The sequence below is a fragment of the Kryptolebias marmoratus genome, linkage group LG11 (assembly GCF_001649575.2).
Source record: "Kryptolebias marmoratus isolate JLee-2015 linkage group LG11, ASM164957v2, whole genome shotgun sequence".
NCBI lineage: Eukaryota > Metazoa > Chordata > Actinopteri > Cyprinodontiformes > Rivulidae > Kryptolebias > Kryptolebias marmoratus.
In genome coordinates this window covers 8,830,303-8,850,937 of record NC_051440.1, presented here as the reverse complement: position 1 = coordinate 8,850,937, position 20,635 = coordinate 8,830,303, and the positions used below count along the sequence as shown (strand labels likewise).

Below are 20,635 nucleotides of genomic sequence, written 5' to 3'. Positions count from 1 at the left end.
AAACAAGTATGCGCAGATTTGTTTCCTTCAGAAGCAGAAGGAACTTCACTGCACACTTTAATATTAATGCAAATAAGATGGAGAACCATTTACTTGATTCATATTTTCTTTCTTCTATAATAAAGCAGCTCTGTCAGCAGGTTTACCTTTAGCTCTCTCTCTTATTGGAACATCAAACAGAACACCATCCAGTATCTGAATACTTCATCATATTTGCAGCTTTTTTTTAACAAATTAAGTATCAAAATATCCAACTCATTCTAGAGATGAGTGATATTACTCTTGGCATTGTTAACTTTTATACATTTTTTAATTTTTAATATTTATCTTTTTTTTCTTTCCTTTTTTGGTTTTGGTGAAATAAGTAGTAGGTATTTTTTTATTTCAGCCAATTTTGGCTTTTAAAGTTTTTCATAGTAAATTTTAACTTTGAGCTACTATTTAGCAAAATTTAGCTTTTAGTTATTTTTAGCTAATTTTCACTTTTAGCTACTGGTTTTTGCTCATTTTAGCTTGTAGCTATTGTTTAGCCAGTTTTAACTTTTAACTACAGTTTTTCTCTACAGTTTTTCTCTGCTAATTTTTTGCTTTTAGCTACTGTTTTGCTCATTTTAGCACACTGTTCTGCTTGACAATACAGTTTTAAGCATCTTCGACGACCTCAGCACTCAGCAGTCACGCCGCATTTTCACAGAAAATGGGAATTTAGCTCGTTACATTGATTTTTCCAGCTCTGCAAGTTCAGCTGTTTTCAAAGAAAACAACCAAACAAGCAGAAAGAATAATGCGGTATAGTTGCTTAAAGGCCTCTTCCGGAAAGCAGTACTTCATCAATGAACCTGAAAAAAAACAAAACATAAACACCAACTTTTTTCCTCAGAGCTCATAAGTTACATTGTGTGTGTGTGTGTGTGTTTGGTGTCCCCTTTCCCCTGTGCTGCAGCCCTCTCAGCTCATTACCGAGTGTGTGAACCGTACACTGACCACAAAGGCCGATACCACTTTGGCTTCCACTGCCCGCGCCTCTCCGACAACAAGACCTACATGTTCTGCTGTCACCACAACAACACCTACTTCAAGTACTGCTGCAACGACACCGAGTTCCAGACGATCATGCAGGTCAACCTCACCACCACCCCAGACGGTTACGCACACAAGTGAGTACAAAAAAAAATAATTAATTAACGCTGGTATTTCCTCCTGCATTGACCTCTTTATAAACCATATTTTTATGGGACAAATATCTGGTTTGGGCCATTTTTTAATTGTTTTTTTTTTAACGATTTAGGATTTTAGCTTGCATAAATCATAAAAAAACCCACAAATGTTAAGCTGTTTTATCATCTAACACATCTGTTTCCTAGCAACACCAGAGGAGGAAAAATGGGGAATCCCCTGCTCTCAATGGATGTCAGGTTTTTTTTACAGCAGTTCTGCTCGTTTTTAGATTCTACTTTGTCATCATTGTTTCACCGGTTTGTGTCACTAGAGTTTTCCTGTGACTTTTCTTTATCATATTCTTGTTGGTTAGGCAGACAAAGTGAGGAGCACCCCGCCAAATGTTCAGGTTAATGTTTTCCCTACCTGCTTTCCTCTCACCCTGTGACAGCTGAGTCATGAACAGAACGGGGGGTCATCGATAATCTTGGGATGGTACATCAAAACCAAAAGCCATTAGAGAATTGTTTTAATGTCTTTTTGGACAATATCTATTTTTAAATACACAATTAACACATATTTACCAGCACAAATGAAAAACACTGAATAAATATGCTGTCAGTTTCTTAGATTAATTAGTATTTATAGAGACCCCTAGTTTCTGCTGAGTTTCTGTTAAGGCTTTTAATCCTGATGTGCCACCCCAAGGATATCTGTGCCCCTCATCTGGCCAGCCCTATGAAAACTGTCTGAAGGCCCACTTTCACCACACATCATTTAATTGCCCCTCTTCCACACATTTACTGATCGATCGTAGAGAAACACTACGGTGCTTTATTAAATGCCTTAAAAATGTACTGTGTTCACAACTTTGGCTTAAAACGGAGAAAGCATAAATTATATGCATAAATGGGCCAAACTAAGACTGTCGACATTTATTCAGTCCACCTTTCTCTGAGCCTGCAAGGCAGAGCTGGAGCCTGTCCCAGCTGTCACTGGGCGAGGAAGTGGGGGACACCCTGGACATATCACCGGTCCATCGCTGCGTACTGACAACATTAATGCAGAAATACAGAATGCGTGAATGAGGAGAAATATTTGCTTTTTCTTTTACACCGAATGCACATTGGGACATTAGATACACCTAATAGTCAGTAAAATAATCTTTTTTAACCTTTAACGGAGCTACACAACTCAAAATTGCACAGAAATCCACAGTACCGCATCAAACAATAACTACTTGCCATATGTAATTAGAAAGAGAAGTTGGTGTGAAGGTTTGCCTGCAGCTGTGATGGAACAAGCAGATGATATTTACTCAGTTTTATGAAAAAAAAAATAACCCAACAGGTTTCAATGTGCACATTCACAGATGGTTCACTCTCTTTTCACTGCCTCGCTCATTGATGCTGTTTGCCTCATGTTGAAGAGGTTCGTTGACACTGATCTCCACCTACAGAAACATTCAGAATCACCCCAGTGGAGAGCAGACGCTAAAAGCAGTGACGTTGGAAGTGGCATGCCTGCACATCACACTTTAGCTCAGGTGTTAAGTGTTGGCTATTATATCAAAAAATATTGAAGTGTCGAGCACTGTATCACAGAGGCCATGGGAGAACTATAGGATTGTGTGGTATTTTTAGCAAAGAAACTACACAACACAGACAAGGATATGACAGCTAGGATACATAAACTAGAAAATGGTTGTCGCTTGCAGAATAAGGTAGTTTCAGCTGCATGAAGGACAGAAAAATGTAGCTCTTGTTCTATGGGAGCGCTCAGCAGGAGGTTTGGGTGACAAAACCACAGCTCTTTGCACTAATGCCCTCCCAGCGTGCGGCAGCTTCAAACTCCTCACGCTGCCCCGCAGCAGGTCGTGATATTTCTTTTTTTATGGCTCTGGATGGCCTGTCAGGCCACTCTTTTATCTTGGCTCAACAGGTGATAGGCCCGCGTGTTTGATATTTAGCAATGGCAAAGCAAAAAAAAACAATGACAACTCTGCTCTCCTCTCACACCGCACGGTGAAAATGTTATTATACAGCTAAGATTTCATGCTGCTGGTGTTAAAATTAAAGGTGGTTTTGACCTTTGGAGTAATGCTGCACGAAGAATGGAAGTCCATGTTGTTAAAGAGTATGTGAATAAAGGGTGCAAAAAGAAAATGGACAATCTGAGAATAAGAGCAGAACAGTGTTAAACAGATGATAATCAATCAAATCGGTTTTTCTTATTATTTATTAACATAATATATAAACATTATTTTACAAGATCGAGGATATAAGCAGTTGAAATGAGTTTTCTCTGCAGGAGCTGGGCTCTGCCTTAGAGACAGGGTGAGAATTTCAGCTATCCGTGAGGGACTCGGAGTAGAGCCACTGCTCCTCCACATTGAGAGGAGCCAGGTGAGGTGGTTCAGACATCTGGTAAGGATGCCCCCTGGACACCTCCCTGGGGAGGTGTTTCAGGGCATATCCAACTGGGAGGAGACCCAGAACATACTAGAGATACTGTGTCTCTTGGCTGGCCTGGGAATATCTTGGAATCCTCCTGGAAGAGGTGGCTGTGAAAAGAGATGTCTGAGCTTCTGCTCAAGCTGCTGCCCCTGAGAAACGACTCCAGAACAAGCAGCAGATAACAGATGGATGGATGGATGGATGGATGGATGGATGGATGGATGGATGGATGGATGGATGGATGGATGGATGGATGGATGGATGGACGGACGGACGGACACACACACACACAGACATAAGCAGTTATATGATCACCTGCCCTTAACGGCGGCAGGTAATAGCTAAATCATCGAATCAAATGCAGGTAAGGATACGTTTTTGCAGATTTCATTGCAGCAGTGGAATTATTCAGCAATTCATTCGAGTAGCTGAAATGTTTGTTTTAAAAGGAGTTTACTGAGACGAATAGCCGTGGGGCCAAATCATTTCCCAACATTATACGTTTTACTTCATTTACAGTTCTCACACTGGAAGCATTTTGACATCATTCTTCATAAAAACTTTTATCGGCGCATTAGTGTATCGCTGTAATTGTGTAGTGCTGCAAATAAAAGACGTTTCCTTTCAAATAAATCTCCATTTTTGAAGTAATGTGCTGCGTCATCTCTGCCTTGGAGCCAGAATACATTTTTCATCTCATCTATTTGTGCGATCTTCCCCCCGACTAAATGCCCTTGGTGCCATTTTCAGGCAGAAATGTCACACCCGGAGATAATTTAATATCTCTGTTTTATTGTTTTCCTTGTTGTTGATTTTTTTCTTCTCAGATGCCAGGAAGCTGCTTTCTTGAAGCTATTTTTGCCCATTTACCTTGTTTCTTTTTTTATAGAAGTTGTTTTACCAAAACAGAGTTCAAATGTGACCCACATAAATCCAGCTGGATCATGTAATGCGTGACGAAAATTTATGAGAGGTGAAAAATAAGAAGCACAGATTTTGCAGAAAAACTGTGTTGGAGCCAGAACGAGATGGATTAAAGAGTCCCTTGTGCTAATGAAATTCTTTGTCCAATTTTGGGAGCTGAATTTAAAAACAGCAAATGGAACAGATGGAGGGGTTTTTAAAATATTTATATATTTAACTTTTTTATCAAGGGAGGATTTGATGAACATCATGGAGTTGCCAAGTGAACAGCAAACGTTCACACCTGGCAGCACCACCACAGCCTTTGGGATTTAGGAGCTCAGCTTAAGGAAATCTGCATGAAAGCTCTGAGCGTGTGACAAGTGTTAATCATCTTCTTCTCCAGACAAAACTGCGTTAATGCTCCAAATCTGTCTCTCCCCGCAGTAATTACACAGCCCTGGTTGGCGTGTGGATCTACGGCTTCTTCGTCATGGTGCTGCTGGCACTGGACTTCCTCTACTACTCAGCCATAAACTACGAGCTGTGTCGGATCTACCTGGAGAAGTGGGGTCTGGGGGGCCGCTGGCTGAAGAAGGCTCGGAGTCAGTGGCACAGGTCTCTGCCCGAGGAGAGCGACGTGCCGGCCCAGGCCCAGCCCATGGTCCCCGGCCACTACCAGCCCAGACACAGCCTCCGGGGGGAGAGCCACAGCCCCACGCTCCTGCCCTACAACACATCCACCGCATGGTGAGGCCTCTGAAACAAACAACAGCTGGCGGCACGAGTTCTGCACAAACATACACCCAGGCGTGTGTAGCAATAACTAAACATTATATGTTACAGGGAAATTATTGCCAAATATTTTGTTCTCTAATTCTAGATAGCCACGATAAAGCTTAGCAAAGATATTCTGGATGATTTTGTGCTGTTTTGCCATTTTGTGTGTGCAAACATCTGGCAAATATAACAAAGCAGTTGGTAATATCAAAGGGTTCCACACTGCGAGCTTTAGTACGGAGTTCAGCAAGTGCTACCTTTAGAAATAAAAACAGAGGCTGGGAAAATCTGTTTCTTGAGTTTAATAAACCGTATACTCTAGGGGAGTAACGGTTTATGATTTCGTACCATGAGGGTTTGGTGCAGGCGTTTCAGATGGGAACAGTGAATTAGATGACAAATATGTAAGTTTAGAATAGCATGCAGAAGCTTAAAGACCTGCTGGTTTGATTCAAATCGGTTTCGTTGAAATACTCTGTGGACTTAGTGATCACAGACAGCTGTAGCAAGGCCAGACGAAAGATGAAGTATGGCAAGCAGTTGCATAATATAATCGATGCTTTGAAAAGTACTGTGGCAAGCCGTTTGTACATTTATTCAGTATCCCTTATGTTAGGCTTCATTTTCTCACACTAGCACTCAGCTAGTTGAGAAGTTTGGATGTGTTGCACATTATGACAATGTTTCACAATATTTTCACGCTGGGAGATGTTATTTAGTTCTGTGTTGCTTTTAATTTTGCATCAAGTGAAATTATTGAAACAAACTCCTCAGTTGATTTAATTTTTTTAAGTAACTTTCTGGAGTTGATCAAAACTTTTTGTCTGACACATGGCCTGTGGGTTACTGTTTACAGTTCAGACTGGATAAAAAAAAATTTTTAAATAATTTTATAGTGAAGTTACCAGTTGACAGAAACCTGCCTTTTCTACATAACCTGCTACCTTACACCCTCCCCACTGTTTTTTGTTTTGTTTTGTTTTTTGTCTTTGCTTCTAGGAGATTTATTGTCTGTAGGAATGCATGTCGTCCGCTGCCCATCATGCCAGAATTTTAAACAAAGACTTTCTTTGATTTAGCTTGCAGTATGACTTTTGAGTTTTGATTAAAATTAGATTGTACCGCATTTTCTTCATTCCTGCCATTAAAGGTAGGTGATGTTTTTAATTTTACAGCCATTTGTTCAAAAGATATTGATCCTGGGAGTGAGCATTTTCTTCACCAAACTCAGACAATAATAATAATTAAAAAAAATAAATTGCATGAGTGCAATTTCCTAAAGTGAGGGACCAGATTTCCCTTATGTCTCATTTTATTCTGACACCTGGCACTTGCTGGGCTCCGTACTTCAGTGCAATGCGTGTTTTATCCAACAAAACTAGTTACGCTACACTTCTTTGTTAAGTGAAAGCAAACAATGTTTGTGCTATCTTTAGCACTACTGGTAACGTCCACTTCACAATGTGGTAATCCAGTTAAAATGATAACATCATCAGTGGGAGCAGGAAGAATATTTTAGATATTACAAAAAAACAAATAAATAAAACCCAATAAACTCTTGGGATGTTTAATGTTTTTGACTTGTAAAGAAATGGGTCAGGTCAAAAATGCACACAGGTTTGTTTATATCTTAAACATTTGTAACACAGAGATAAAACTTTCTTTTTTGTTGGAAGTTATATCCATACAGTCAGGTGTATGACACAAACCAGCACTCAGTGTGATTTGTTCTGCTCTAATGAGCATATTTCCATCAAGGACAATGTTGTCATTTGGAAAAACGATGACTGAAACAGATGCTTAGAAACACATCACGTGATCGCTTCGAGAAATGTTTGTTTCGTTTCTTTTCGGCACATTTTTCTCTGTGTGTCTCATTTCCTCGCCTGCTTTCTTTGCGCTCTGTGTTTTGTTGCTTAAAGAGCGACGTGGCAGGGGATCCGAGAATCCAGCAGGACAAATGAGAACGTTTTCAGCATAACTTTTCCTGAAGCCAGCAGGGAAACCAAAAACATCAAACTCCCTAATTTACTCCGGATTTCCTTTTTTATAACAGATAAAGGCACACAAATGATTACATCCAACCAACCACTCACTCAAACTAATGGCATCTTACTGGAATACCTTATCAGGATTTTGTTTGTTTTGAAAGTTCACCCTTCTGACCACTAATGCATAATGTCCTGCAAAACATCTGATCTTTTGTCTAAAAATAGCTGCACTCTGCCTCTTTAAAATTGTCTTGCTTTGGAGATTCTTATTTGTTTGTTTTTAAGTCTTACCAACTCATTAGGTTGTTGTCTTAATGATTTGAAAAAAATGACTGAGTTCATTTTTCCTAGTTCATTATTGCCTGTCATCATTTGCCTGTTAGCAAATTTTCTCAAGAACCCCAGGATGGATTTTAATGAAACTTTCAGACAGTAATCTTTGAATGTACATCTTCAACTGATTAACTTTGGGAGTCCATCCAATTCAAGATGGATGCCACAGCTAAGCAACTTGAGAAGTCACAAAAATGGTTGTAATTCAGTCAATTTTATAGACATTGAGCTCAAATTTGATGTGTTAGTAGCTGAGAGTCATCCCCAACACATACTCTGATCATGACAACTTGTCGTACTGTATAGCCTTATTTTCGAGGTTTGACCAAAACAACCACTACTATGTCATTTCTTAACACATGATGATCTTAGTCTAAAACTCTGGCATGAAAGGTGACAAGCATTCCTTCAATGAATGCTAGGCTTTTAATATTTAATCTGACTGTTGATTCTGGGTCACGTAAAAAATAGTTTTGGCGTTGTTTTCTTGGCAGCACGCACTCGCCCGCACTCGAAATTTATATTTTATGGCATTGGCTAGCAGTCGCAAAGTCTCAAGGTGCATTAGCCCACATGTGACTGTTTTTTAAGACAAACAAGATGATTTACGAAGCCAGGAGTGAGCCGAAACTGGAGCTGCAGGGAACTCTGCCTCCTTCGCCAGACATTGTTCAAACTTTGATGATGAAACTACACAATCTCAGACAGAGCACAGCCTGAACAAACATCCACTTTTGTGCGGTCAATTTTTCATTCAGCTCTCCGTCTCAGATGCCACCCTATCTGTTTGACTGGGGTTCAGTCTCTTCCTAGAGGTAGACATGTCTCCTGGGTCATGATAATTTAATGTTGCAATGGTTTGACAAATGGCTTCGAGAAGCAGTGTGGACTGTGGGAGCCGGAGACTCAGGAGCTGGGAGGCTGCGGAGGGGGATCTGGAGACTCTGCTCTGCTCATGGAGACGTGCTTAGCTTGGAGTCAACAGATCCATGGAGCTTCCTCATTAGACATGAAGTCTGTTCGGTGTGATAGGACTCATCAATCCTAGACCGGCTCTGTTGCCCTGTGAGGGCTGCACGCCAGCTTTAAGGCAGATTATGTCAAGGTGTTAGAAAGTACAGCAAACTGAAAAGGCCAAGCGTTCTTCGCCTGCTGGCGATGATGCCAGAGTTTCAACCTAAAATCATCTTACGCTGAGAAGAGACGAAGTTATAGCTGTTTAGGTCAAACCTTGTGATTGACCTTATGCGCTATCTCATGCGATACTGTGAGATCTCGCAATTTTTGTTAACAATAAGAGTATATCATGGGGGTGACTATGAGATACTACCACATAGAAATTTAGCTCAATACCTGTAAAATTGACCGAGTTGTAGCTATTTTTGAGATGGCTAATGTCAGTTAGCTGTGGAGGCCATCTTGGATTGAGTTGACTGAGTTGTCATGTAAATGAGTTGTAGATGTATAGGTTATTATTTTCTGAGAGTTTCACTAAAATCCTTTCAGTGGTTCATGAGATATTTTACTAACAGATAAACAGTGTTAATTGTAAAAGTTAATGCTAAGATTTTAAGCAAAGATTAAGAGTAATGTGAAGCTTTTGGAGAATGCATTGGGGATGAATCTCAGTGACTGTCATGCCAAATCTTTGCTCAATATCTGTAAAATTGACTAAGTTATAGCCAGTTTGTGAAGGCTAATGTGTATTAGCTGTGGCAGCCATTTTAAATTGGGGAGACTCCAAAAGTTAATCAGTCATAGACATACAGCCAATAAATACCTTCTGAGAGATTCATTAAAATCCATCCAGTGGTCCCTGGGATATTCTGCTAACAAACAGTTACTGTCTGTGTTTTAAGTAAATATATCATTTGTGTAGTGCTGAAAGTGAATAATTTATGTGTTGGGGATCACTCTCAGCTAGACTTTAAATAGTTAATGGCAAAGTTTTAAAAACAGTCAGTCAGTTAGCGCTTAGCAGTCAACTTAGCATACCTATGTAGAGTAAATAGAGTTTTGCTAACAGTAGGGACAAACACACAAGCACACATACATGGGCAAAAACATCACGTCACAATCGCCTTTGAGGGATAAAAATGAAGAGCAGGTTGATTTATTTTATTGTTATTCATGCTGATATTGAGTGAAACGCATCAGGATGTACAGATTGGGGGGGTTTCTATTAAAAGGAGTGACTGCTTTCTCATAAACAGGACAACATTCACCACAACCTAAAAAAAATGCTTTTGCACGATTACATCTGAAAAAACAAAAGTGACAGACGCTTGGAGCTAAATTCAGCCACAAGCAGTTTCTGGGACAAGATTAGAAAAAGCAGTTTCACACGTTTAAGCATTTCTCAGAATCCAGATAACGTTTGCACTTCTTCATTAAAAGTGTTAAATAACTAAAAGTGCGGCGTGCCACCGTCGATGTTGCCCACATAGTGCGTCACCGGGTGGCCTATATGTTTTATTTGTGGCATACAGATCTGTATCCCCAGGGAGGATACAGGGTAATGGTTCAGAAAACTGGGCCCACTTAGCTCAACATCTGCAAGCCAAATGTAAACAAACAGAGATCTGGTCCAGTTCCCAAACTGGCACAGCAGCATCTAAAAACAACCCACAGAAACTCAGGAATCCAGAACAAATGGTTACCAGTGCACCCAAGCAGTCCTAACAGCGAGTCAAAGTATTAATAATTTCTTCACATGCTCACAGACAGTGCCGCTTGGCATTCATCGTGTGGGAACGCTGCTTTCCATATCGCTACGTGAGCCGGCTGGTATATACTGCTGCGGATCTGCTGGGGGTTCAGTGTGGGCGGCTTGAGAAAGTGTTATTACTTTCTCACCATGGATACCACTTATTAGACTCCACTATTCACGCGTTCACTTCAGATTGAGCAAATAAAGACAACGTAATTCATTTTCCTTACCAAATTATGCAAAAGAAAAGGCAAGAGGAAAAATATTGGGTCTCTTTGGTACGACGGTTAATCTTCACGTTACAGAATTGATGCTTCGCAAACAGGAAGCTCACTTCAGACGAGCGCTGATGATGGATTCTTCTCAGAAAGCTTGTATCTAAAAGTCCTGAATTAACATACAGCTCGGCTATGGTAATGCTTTATCCCTGCAATCAGAGCTGCAACTTTGATTAACCTATTCAGGCTCATGAAGCCAGCACTCTAAAAAAAAAAAAAAACTTGTTGAATGAACATTAAAAATGTGGGGAAAACATCCACATAATTTCTGGTCTTCCTTTCAAGATAAAGCGATTATGTTCTTGTAAACTAATATGTCTGGCCTTGGTAGAGCAGCCGCCAGTGCTGCCAATTTATTACATCTTTGCACTGATAAAATCCTACCTTTTTTTAAAATGAAAAGTCTGTAAACAGGTTTATTTTTCTACAGGCATTCACAAAGGAAAAAAAATATTTATTTTTTTCAAGTATAGTTACGTTGTGTATGTCTCCTGTAAACACTTTTAGCGAACAAGTCTTCTTTTGCCAGTGTTTAGAGTTTTCTAATTAGCGACTTCTAGGAGGTGAATGGCCCATTCAGCTAATGCCAGCAGATCACATGACCAGTGTTTCCCTGAGACCTTAGACGGCAACATGTCCTTTGTTATTAGTTTACTGTCTTGAGTGGTTGCTGGTGAAAGCAAGTCATTTCTCTCTGAATTCAGCAAAACAGTCATTTTTATGCTCAACAAAAGCCTGTGCTTCTTTTTATAAACAGCTGCTACTCCCCCACCACACCCAGCCGTCCTGTGACCCTAAAATAAGTACAGTTTTTAGGTAAAAGTCCAGTGAAAGAACTTGACTCACCAACACACTGCCAAGTTTCTGCCACAAACTTAAAAGCCAAAGATCGGGCGGTGAAGAAGTCATTTAAAATAAAAGTTTTGTTAGCTAGCGATCTATCTTTAACAAAGCCCTTCCTGGTTGGCGCTAGTTATCTCAATGACAATTGTGCCCGACTCAGCTGTCATTAAGTTCTGGAGGTTTATTCCACTTGAGTGAAGACGAGGTGAAGCCTGGTGAGGGGCGAGAGACTGCAAGCTAGCGACAGGTATCAGCCAAGTGTAGATAAGATCCCAGGAACACAATAAGGATGCCACCAATGTTCATCCAGGACAGTGTGAGGATAGGTGGCCATCCATTTTCTCATCTATCACTCTCTTTGGGGTTTACATGAACAGTGCGTCCTCCCATTGCCTGGCTATTGTCTCTTTGAACTCTGACAAACGACAAATTGCCTTTTTGACGCAGGTCGCCCTCTGATGCCTGAATCAAACAACAATCTGGGCTCGGCTACCTGCTAAATGCACATCCACATGTCCCTTACGGCAACCATCTTAAAGAGTGAGGTCCTGGTGTCCTGCTCTGAGGATAGGATGAGGTTTGACAGTGAGCCATGCTTAGAGGTTTGGTGTGAGGGACAGTGTGCTGATAACTCACAGTCGGGGCTCAAACCTCAGTCCCTAGAGTGGTGCAATTATCCTTTACCAAACAATAATATCTACTCTGTCAACTTTGAGTATTGATGCTATGCTAAATGTGTACAGACATTGTCAGTTCACAGCACATTGCCATCAATCATGGTGGAAAAACAGTGTTGATGACATCACTGCACTGGTCCTATAAACAGAAACAAACACTGAAAGTGTGCTTCATCTTGATTGTGGTGGCCCTATATATTCCAGGAAAAAAAAGATTAACTTTTGTTTTTATTTTATTTATATGAAAGAAAATTTATTTTGCTGCTCTTAGCTGAGTTACTAACAGAGTATTACATGCATCTGCTGCTGGCAGATTTAGAAATTTTGCACTAGACTTTTTTATTTTTGTTTTACTGTGAGTCAAGTGTTGTGAACGTGCAATGTAGTTTTAAAGCTTGTGTTGGTGAGTGGTCATTGTTTATAACAGTGGTGCCCAATCCTGGTCCTGGAGGGCCACTATCCTGCATGTTTTAGATGTTTCCCTGCTCTTCAGCAGGTCTTCAAGTTCTGCAGAAGCCCGTTAATCATTCAGTCATTCAAATCAGGTGTGTCAAAGCAGAGAAACATCTAAAACATGCAGGATAGTGGCCCTCCAGGACCAGGACTGGACACCACTGGTTTATAATATTAGTCTAAATAAATAGCCATATAATTAAATACGGACTTGTGTCATATCAGCTCTTGCTGCTCCTGAATCTTTAACGTATTGGCTTTTTGGCAGAGCATAAGTATCGAATCGGTCATAAATCAGAGATGCACTGCCTTAATGTCTTGCTCTGTTGCTGTAAAGTGATAAACAGCAATAAAGTTCAGCATGGTTGTCTACTTTAAAGGTTTGTCCAGGTTTCCGTTTGTTTTCACCCACTTGCAGTTTCTTGCAACAGTGAGCAGCATCAACCAGGGGTGCTGTATAAGAGCAGTCAATGAAAATCTTCTTTACTCTATCATAAGTTACATTAGTTCCCTGCAATAGTATTTTTTATTTATTTTTTTTAGAGGAAGAACTACATGCTCTGCTGTTGTCATTTGAGTCTGGCTGGATAAGTACTGCTCAAAACCCATTGTGCGAAACTATCAAGACAAGTAAGAATCTGCTCCTGTGCTCGTGCTTAGAGGTAGATTTAAAAATACACAATTAGTTTCATTTAGCATCTGCCAGAAAAGGATCAGGGACAAAAAAAAAAAAAAAAGCGGGAGAAAAGAGATGTTGGGCAACATTAAATGACACCCCGGCAGAATCCACCAGAACTCGAATCCCTTGGCGACTGAGAAATCACTCGGCACCTCATGCCAGTATCCACCCACGCTCTCTGGGCTGTCAGCTTGGCAGGACCAGCTGAGCTGAGCCACCGGCAGACTGGTCCATGTGAGGTGGCATCTGTCACCACACACCTGACTCACCGGGCTCCGTAACACGGCCTCTTCCAGCCGCTCCGCTGTGACTCAGAGTTATCACACGGTGTAGTAAATGTGATCTCCAACGGTTGTTACATCACTTGTTTGGTAAGCGTTTCTAACACCTGCACCTCAACATCCGCTGCACAGGAAATAACACAAGGACTCGACTAGAGAGGAAGAAACAACATTTTATTCCATATTGCCGTGTCTAATTTCAAAAATATAAAACTTTAAGAAACTAATCACATCTCCAACCAAATTCAAGATGGCTACACCTCAGTCAATTTGACAGATTCTGAGCTAAAGTTTGCATGGTGGCATGATGTCATCACTAATATGATCTTTGTTTAAACTATGGAGGGTGATATGCAATTTACATAGAATGCTAAGGCCTTTATTTTTGCTTTCAGTGCAGGAACACGTTCACAGCCATCATTAAACTCACCTACTGGATTTCTGTGGGAAAGTTACATTATAATATCATCCCTGCCCTGTCTGTTCACAACGCCAGGACCTTGTCCATTTACTGCAACACTCCATGAGGTGTGAGTTAATTAACATCACAGACGCTTTAGAAGCAGACAGACAGAGGACTCCAGGAAGAGGAGGGGAAGAGGTTTAGCTCTTTGAAAATTTAACAGTGAGCTCTGACATTAAAGAAAGCAAATGGAGTAACTGTCCTAAAACCACACGAGAAATAAATACATCAGAGGAGTGGAAAGTTGTTGTTTTTTTTCTCATCTCTTTGCACACTCAGTTCTGTTTCTTCTGGGCAGCAAAGATGGGTTTGGTGGATGTGATTCATCGAACCGAGGTGGGCCAGGAGTCTTTACAAGACTTACAGACTTCTAAAATATTCCTGTAAATTTTATTGTTTTTTGAAAAGCAATGCTGCCACATTTTATGAGTTTTTGTTTTCTCTGGCATTGAGAACATTTTCCAGCTGGTATACGCTTCTTTTTTTTTAAACAATGATTAATGCTGACCATTAGGCACAAAGCACACGGACTGTAACGTGAGAATGTTTCAGTCATGAAGCTAAAAGCCATGTCTGTGTTGTTCAGCGGGATCCTAAATCATCTGTGTATCAACTCAGGAGGCTGATCGTGCAGACATGTGCACTGCTTTTAAGAAAGCTTTAGTCACGTTTTATGTGGTTTTGTTCTGTTTGTGAGAAATATCTACCTTTTTGTTTAGATAACTACAAACTGCTTGATTTTTTTATATATTCTTCATGATTAGACAGGCTGGTTATGTTGCCTCGGAGACAGCTGAGGAAATTATATGACCTAATTATGGAAACTCAGTCATGTCAGAACAGGTGGCTGTGTTTTGGTGTGGTACACTAAACCCAGTTTTTGTTTTCACATGGTTGCTGGTGCAGGCATAAAAAAGAAATAAGAAAATTAATAAAAACTTTGTCTTTATTTAGTCGATATCATAGTTTTGTGTTCAGCATGAGAGTCTTTTTGTTTGAGTCCAAAATTATCTTAGCTCACTCAGCCAAAGTGATGCATTTCTTTTTCATAAATTACATTTTAGACAGATTACTTAAATCCCTTAACTGACTTCTGAAAACCCCGACCTGCTGACCTCTTGACCATTTACTACATAACAACAGATTTTCTCCAAAACTGTCATCTTTTGCCTGGTGTTCTGGATTCCTGGGAGATTCATTTGGATTGGTGTTATTTTGTGCAATATGCATCTGAAAAAGAAGTACCATGAAGGAGAACAGAGACTGTTGTACCCTTCAGTTTCAGTTGTCTAATTATTTTTGTTGCTCTGAACCTTTTCATGTTTGTTCCTTCATGGTTTATTTGTCCCCGTGGATACAAAATGGAAGCTAAATGTTTCCTTCACACTTTCTCTTCCATACAGAGGATATCCAAGATGTTAATATGTGTGTTTCTGTTTGTCTGATGTGAACAGCCACCCTGCTGATGTGGAAATATCAGCAGCACAAAGTCGGATACATTTGAGGCTGACTGGTGGTTAATCAAGCTGAAAACCTGACTGATTCTTGTCTCTGGCTGATTTTAGAGAATCAGTTCCACGCTCACTAAATCTGATTTAATGTGACACAACACACGCACACTAATTTGTAGTAATTAAGTTCCTAAATCTAGTATGAAACAGGCCTCGGGCCAACACTTCATAGACCAAAGGATTGGCAATCTCAGAAGTATTGGTTATGTTTCTCTACTGAAAAAAGAAGAAATGTGGTATCTGACTTTTCTTTATTACTTTAAGGCTCTTATTAACATACGGCTCTGTTCTTGCTAACATTTTTTTTACTATTTTTCTCAGCTTTTTTTGTCTGTGTGTACTTTGCAAAAACAGATTTTGAGAAACAATGATGTGTAGCAGCTTACTTCACTTATGCCTACTTTTGTTTTCTAGAAACAACAAAACCAATGGAGCCATTTTACCTGTTTTGTTTAATTCTGGATCACCTTGTCCTGATTTTGTTACCATTAAACTTTGAACATGTGCTGAAAGTATTATAGGCTTAGTGAAAATTGAAAATGATATCCATGGCTGTGGGAAGTAGGGATGTGGAGGGTGCTGTAGTACTCCCTAATGGATACCACAGGCCCTGCATGTCCAAATACACAGTTAAAAAATTATTGGAAAATAAAAATAGGTTTGATTTGTGATGCACTTGTTTAATCCATTTTTCTTTTCCTGGTGCCTATCTCCAGTTGTCGGTCACTGTGCGAGAGACAGCGGGGCAACCCCGGACAGGTTGCAAGTCCATCACCGTAACTTTTAATGTTTTGACACTGATGAGATTTATAAATCTCATACATAAAGCAGCGCTATTGTTTTATATCTGTGTGCAAGTTTCACAACTGGCAAAAAAGTGGGCAGATTAGCATTAGGTCAAGATTGTAATTTTGCAGATATTTTCTGTCCAAGTTATGCCGCAGATTTTCAATGTCATGTTCAGGGAAGACGTCATGCTTTACCTGTGTGTGTTTCACTCCATATGTTTGATATTCTTCAAATAGGTGTCTAGGTTCAAAACAAATCATACAAATTATGCTCAAAACTTTATCCAATTGAAACAGCTGATAGAAAACCACTGGCTACAATTGTTTTGATAGAATTTTTAGCCATGCAAAAATGTTGTTTGTTGTATTTTGATGATGATCAATGTTGATTGATGATCTTAATGTCTTCATTATTGCCACCTAGTGGCCTGGCATGGGTACGTCAGTGTTTTTACTGAAACTTCTGCCTCTCACTTGGACAAATGTCATTTTAAAATGGAGAAAAAGAAACTTGTTTAACAAAATGTCAAGAGCAGTGTATTCAGGGCCTCAGACTTTCATCTCACAGTGTTTTGAAGCTGTTTCTGATCCAGATCTGAGATCTCTCCATCTGAGCTTTTGTGGCCTAAAGACCTAAAACACAGATAGATTTTAGTACTTCCTGTACTGCCAATGGCTTACCAGCTGCAACCCCACTGCTTTTTGAAAAAAATCAGTTTGAGCAAATTTTTGACCAGATTATAAAATGAAAAACAATTTGCATTTAAATTAGCAAATTAATTGAAAATTGTAATTAAATGTTTTATCATCAGCTGTCCCTTGAACTCATCAGCATTTCTAGAGAGAGAGAGCAGTGAGGGCAGCAACATGTAATCATCTTGTCAGCTAGTTTTGCAAATCCCTTCAACCAATCGTTTAGTTTTCGTCCAGAAAATTAAAGAAGAACTGCCAGCTTCCGCTCGTTTCAGACCTGAGCTGGAATCTAGGTCAAAGAGAGCTATAATTTTTTTTATTTATTTATTTTGCTTATTTTAACTGGTGTAAAGAAAAACAGAAAAAGGAAAAAAACATTAAGAACTAAACCAGATCATCCTGGTTAAATCATCTCCTGAAAAGGTGATATACCTTATACCTGGGGTCATCAACAGAATTTGCTCAAAGAATTTTTTTTCCAATCAGATAGTCCAGGGGCCAGCCTTTGATTAACTAAACTATATATTTAATTAACTTTTGATTAACTAAACTTTTTTGGGAATCATAACCAGTTTTATATTTACAAAGTTTTGCTGACGTAATCAGATGGCCTTTTCCAAAGATTTTTCACAGGTAATAGAAAATATACCACTTTTTCGATCTTGTTTTATAAGTTTTGCAAGACCCTTTACCTCTGTATCACTGTACATAAATAGTAAATGTAGAGAAAAATTAAATATACGCTAAAGGCTAAAGTACCATTTCAAATTAGACAGTAATAATGTCTAAAGGAAAGCACCAAAAGCAGTGTACTGTAAGCAGTGTTAACATGTAGATGGTTTCACTTTTACTGGAAGATGGCTACATGAATGTCTGAATCAGGTCTGATCGTCCATTGTGTGTGAGCAAACTACCCAATATGGCCCGTGGGCCACCAGTTGATGATCGCTGCCTTACACAGTGTTATCACAAGAGAGAAATCTGAACCTGAACAACTTTGAAAGAACATTAAAAGTATACACTGTGATAATAAAATGTTAAATATTATATCTAAGCACTGTTTCTTATTTTTTCTTCTTCTTTTTTTTCTGGCAGAGTGACATTGCGAGTGGACAAACAGAAGAGTAGCTACACCTGGTTTCCTTACATGCTACGGAGGAGCTGTCTCGCGGACACATCACCAATGTTGGCCTGGACATACTGTAGTTGTAGTGACTACTGCCCCTTTTCTGATGAGCACAAAAAGACCTGACGGCTGACAAAAGCAGGCATTTAGAAACAGCTGATCAAAGAGGACGTTTCCACAGAGAGGAGAGATGGATTCATACAACTGCTCACAAGGTTTTAGTGATCCTGAATAAGAGCTGGCAAGGCCTGCAGCGGACTAATCCAAGCTGAACTGGATGACCTTCCAAGTGAAGAACCTTGCCCGTCTTTTTAAAAAAAAAAGCTCATCTTTCTAGATATAAATTCTTTATCGCACTGCTGTGTCACTTTGTGTTCAGTAGCAGTTAGACACAGTTGTGGGTTATCTATTTGGTGATTTATTTATGTTATCTAGTAAGAGAACTATATGAGTGGCTAACTTTCTGAACGTGTAACAGCTTAGGTTGATGCTGAGCATCTCACTTAGAATGTTTTATCCTAAAAAACAGTTTCTTGTACGAAATGTTTAAAGTCTCCTTTTTGCGAAACAAGTGATTTCACTGTACTGAGTCTGAGAAGAACACAGCACCGCTCTGTTTGATGGTTTAAAAGCTCCACACAAAGTCATCGGGAGTTTCACTCGTCTCTTCAGCCAGAGCACTCACGAGGATCAGGGATGCCTTCACAACAGCAAGGAGCTTTAAAGTCAAACACAAGCCCAAACCTTGGTGATGAGCCTGCAAATGGAAAACAAACCCAGGCAGTTACTTTTAAAGTTAGTATGTAACATTTTCACTCATCTGAGGCTGCTGGGAAAGCAGCTTTATTAGCAATATAATACAAATGATTACCCATAAGCTCCTTTATAAGGAGCTTTCTTTATCTTGTATTCGTAACAGATAATTGTAAGAAATTAGCCATAAAAAGAAAATGTTGAGAAACGAAATCCATCAGAACCCCGTTCACAGTCAGCAATAATGTACAGTAGTTTAATCAGAGGAAGGAATATTGTACGGAGAAGGTTCTTACTGAGGCATCACCAAGACGTTTCTGCTTTTATTTGGAAAGTGAACGAATTGAACTATATTAATACTTCTGAGCTCCTCGAAAGATCTCCAAAGATTATTGTTATATTTCTAAGAGGGAGGGGGGAGGAAGCTGAATTATTATCGCTTTGTAATCAAAAGTTCCAACAGACCTTGAGGTGTCTAACCTTACATATTTTTTTTAATGTATTTATTTACACAGAAAGCTGAAAACTGACTAATTATTTCCAAAGCCTTTGTTTTTGGTTTCACTAAACTAACAGCCCACATCCAGTGTAATGTTGGGATTCTGAGTTGAAAGGTACTTAAAATTATATCTAAATGGCTTGAATACAATAATTGAGTGCTGCAATTGCACATTTATTTTATTATTTATTTTCTTTTTCTCGGTTGTCTGGATTTTGACTGGGCTGCTAAGAGATGTTCTTGTTTTTATCGCTTCTAGCAGCTCAGCTGACCGCAGTTTGGAGATAAAATCAATAAATTTCCCCATAGTCGAAGAAAAAGCAGTGGGCCTTTGCACTCAGTAGCGTGAAGTGAAAACAGAGTTACTATTTCTTGAAGAATAAACAACAGAAAACTCTAAATGAAACATCACAATTGTTCATGAACGCCCCTTGAGCTCAAATATCAAATAGAAATAGTCGATTTTTGTTTTAATGTCTGAAGGTTTAAAAGCTTGACATGAAGTCTTATGGAGTTCAGAAAACCTTTCAGAATCAGAACATCTTCACAACTGCATGGAGCTATTCCTGACCAATTATGAATTTGTTGCTGAGTTTAACTCAGTTTTGCATCTGCCTACTGAAAGCTAACTAGATGTCATTAATCGGGGTGTAACAGCACATGTATTTGTACCAAACAAGCATCTGGATTTGGTACAGGGAACCAGACGACAATGTTTAGATTCCCGCTCCCATCTAGAACTGGGCACACATTTTATTTAACTGTGTTTTGCTCACTGCCATGGCAGAAAAGAAGCAGAGAAAGGTACGATCTAAGTCTCTCTGCATAAAACAAAGCATGAATGTCTTGTTCTGAAACACACGACCTGCCTGTTTGTGTCAAATCAAATGTGTGACAAAGTTTCCTTGTCTAGATCCTTGGCAGCAGTGATAATCCACTAAAGGTGCCTGTACGGCAAGCAGTTGTGTCATAAATTGTGCCCTCTAAACCTCTTTATAGCAGGGATGTCCAATCCTGGTCCTCGAGGGCCACTATCCTGCATGTTTTACTTGTTTCTCTGCTCCAACACACCTGATTTAAATCAATGGGTGATTAACAGGCTTCTGCAGAACATGAAGAGGTAATTTAACCACTGAATCAGGTGTGTTGGAGCAGGGAAACAAGGAAAACGTAGGATAGTGGCCCTCAAGGACCAGGATTGGAGACCCTTGCTCTACAGCAAGACATTTGTGTATTATTTGAAATTCTAAATCTCAAACA

General features: G+C 39.6%; 1 protein-coding gene across 3 annotated transcripts in view; it reads left to right on the top strand.

Annotated features, from left to right (window-relative positions):
• Positions 1-18,434, top strand: part of shisal1b (shisa like 1b) — a 48,216-nt gene extending 29,782 nt beyond the window's left edge. For 2 of the 3 annotated variants that reach the window (XM_017437818.3, XM_017437817.2), the window contains 2 exons: positions 944-1,157; positions 4,965-5,271. In XM_017437818.3, the coding sequence (XP_017293307.1) occupies positions 944-1,157; positions 4,965-5,271 (521 nt within the window). Of the gene's footprint in view, positions 1-943; positions 1,158-4,964; positions 5,272-18,092 lie in introns of those variants that run through there. The other variant, XM_017437819.3, reaches the window with a different exon arrangement.
• The last annotated feature ends 2,201 nt before the right edge of the window (positions 18,435-20,635 follow it).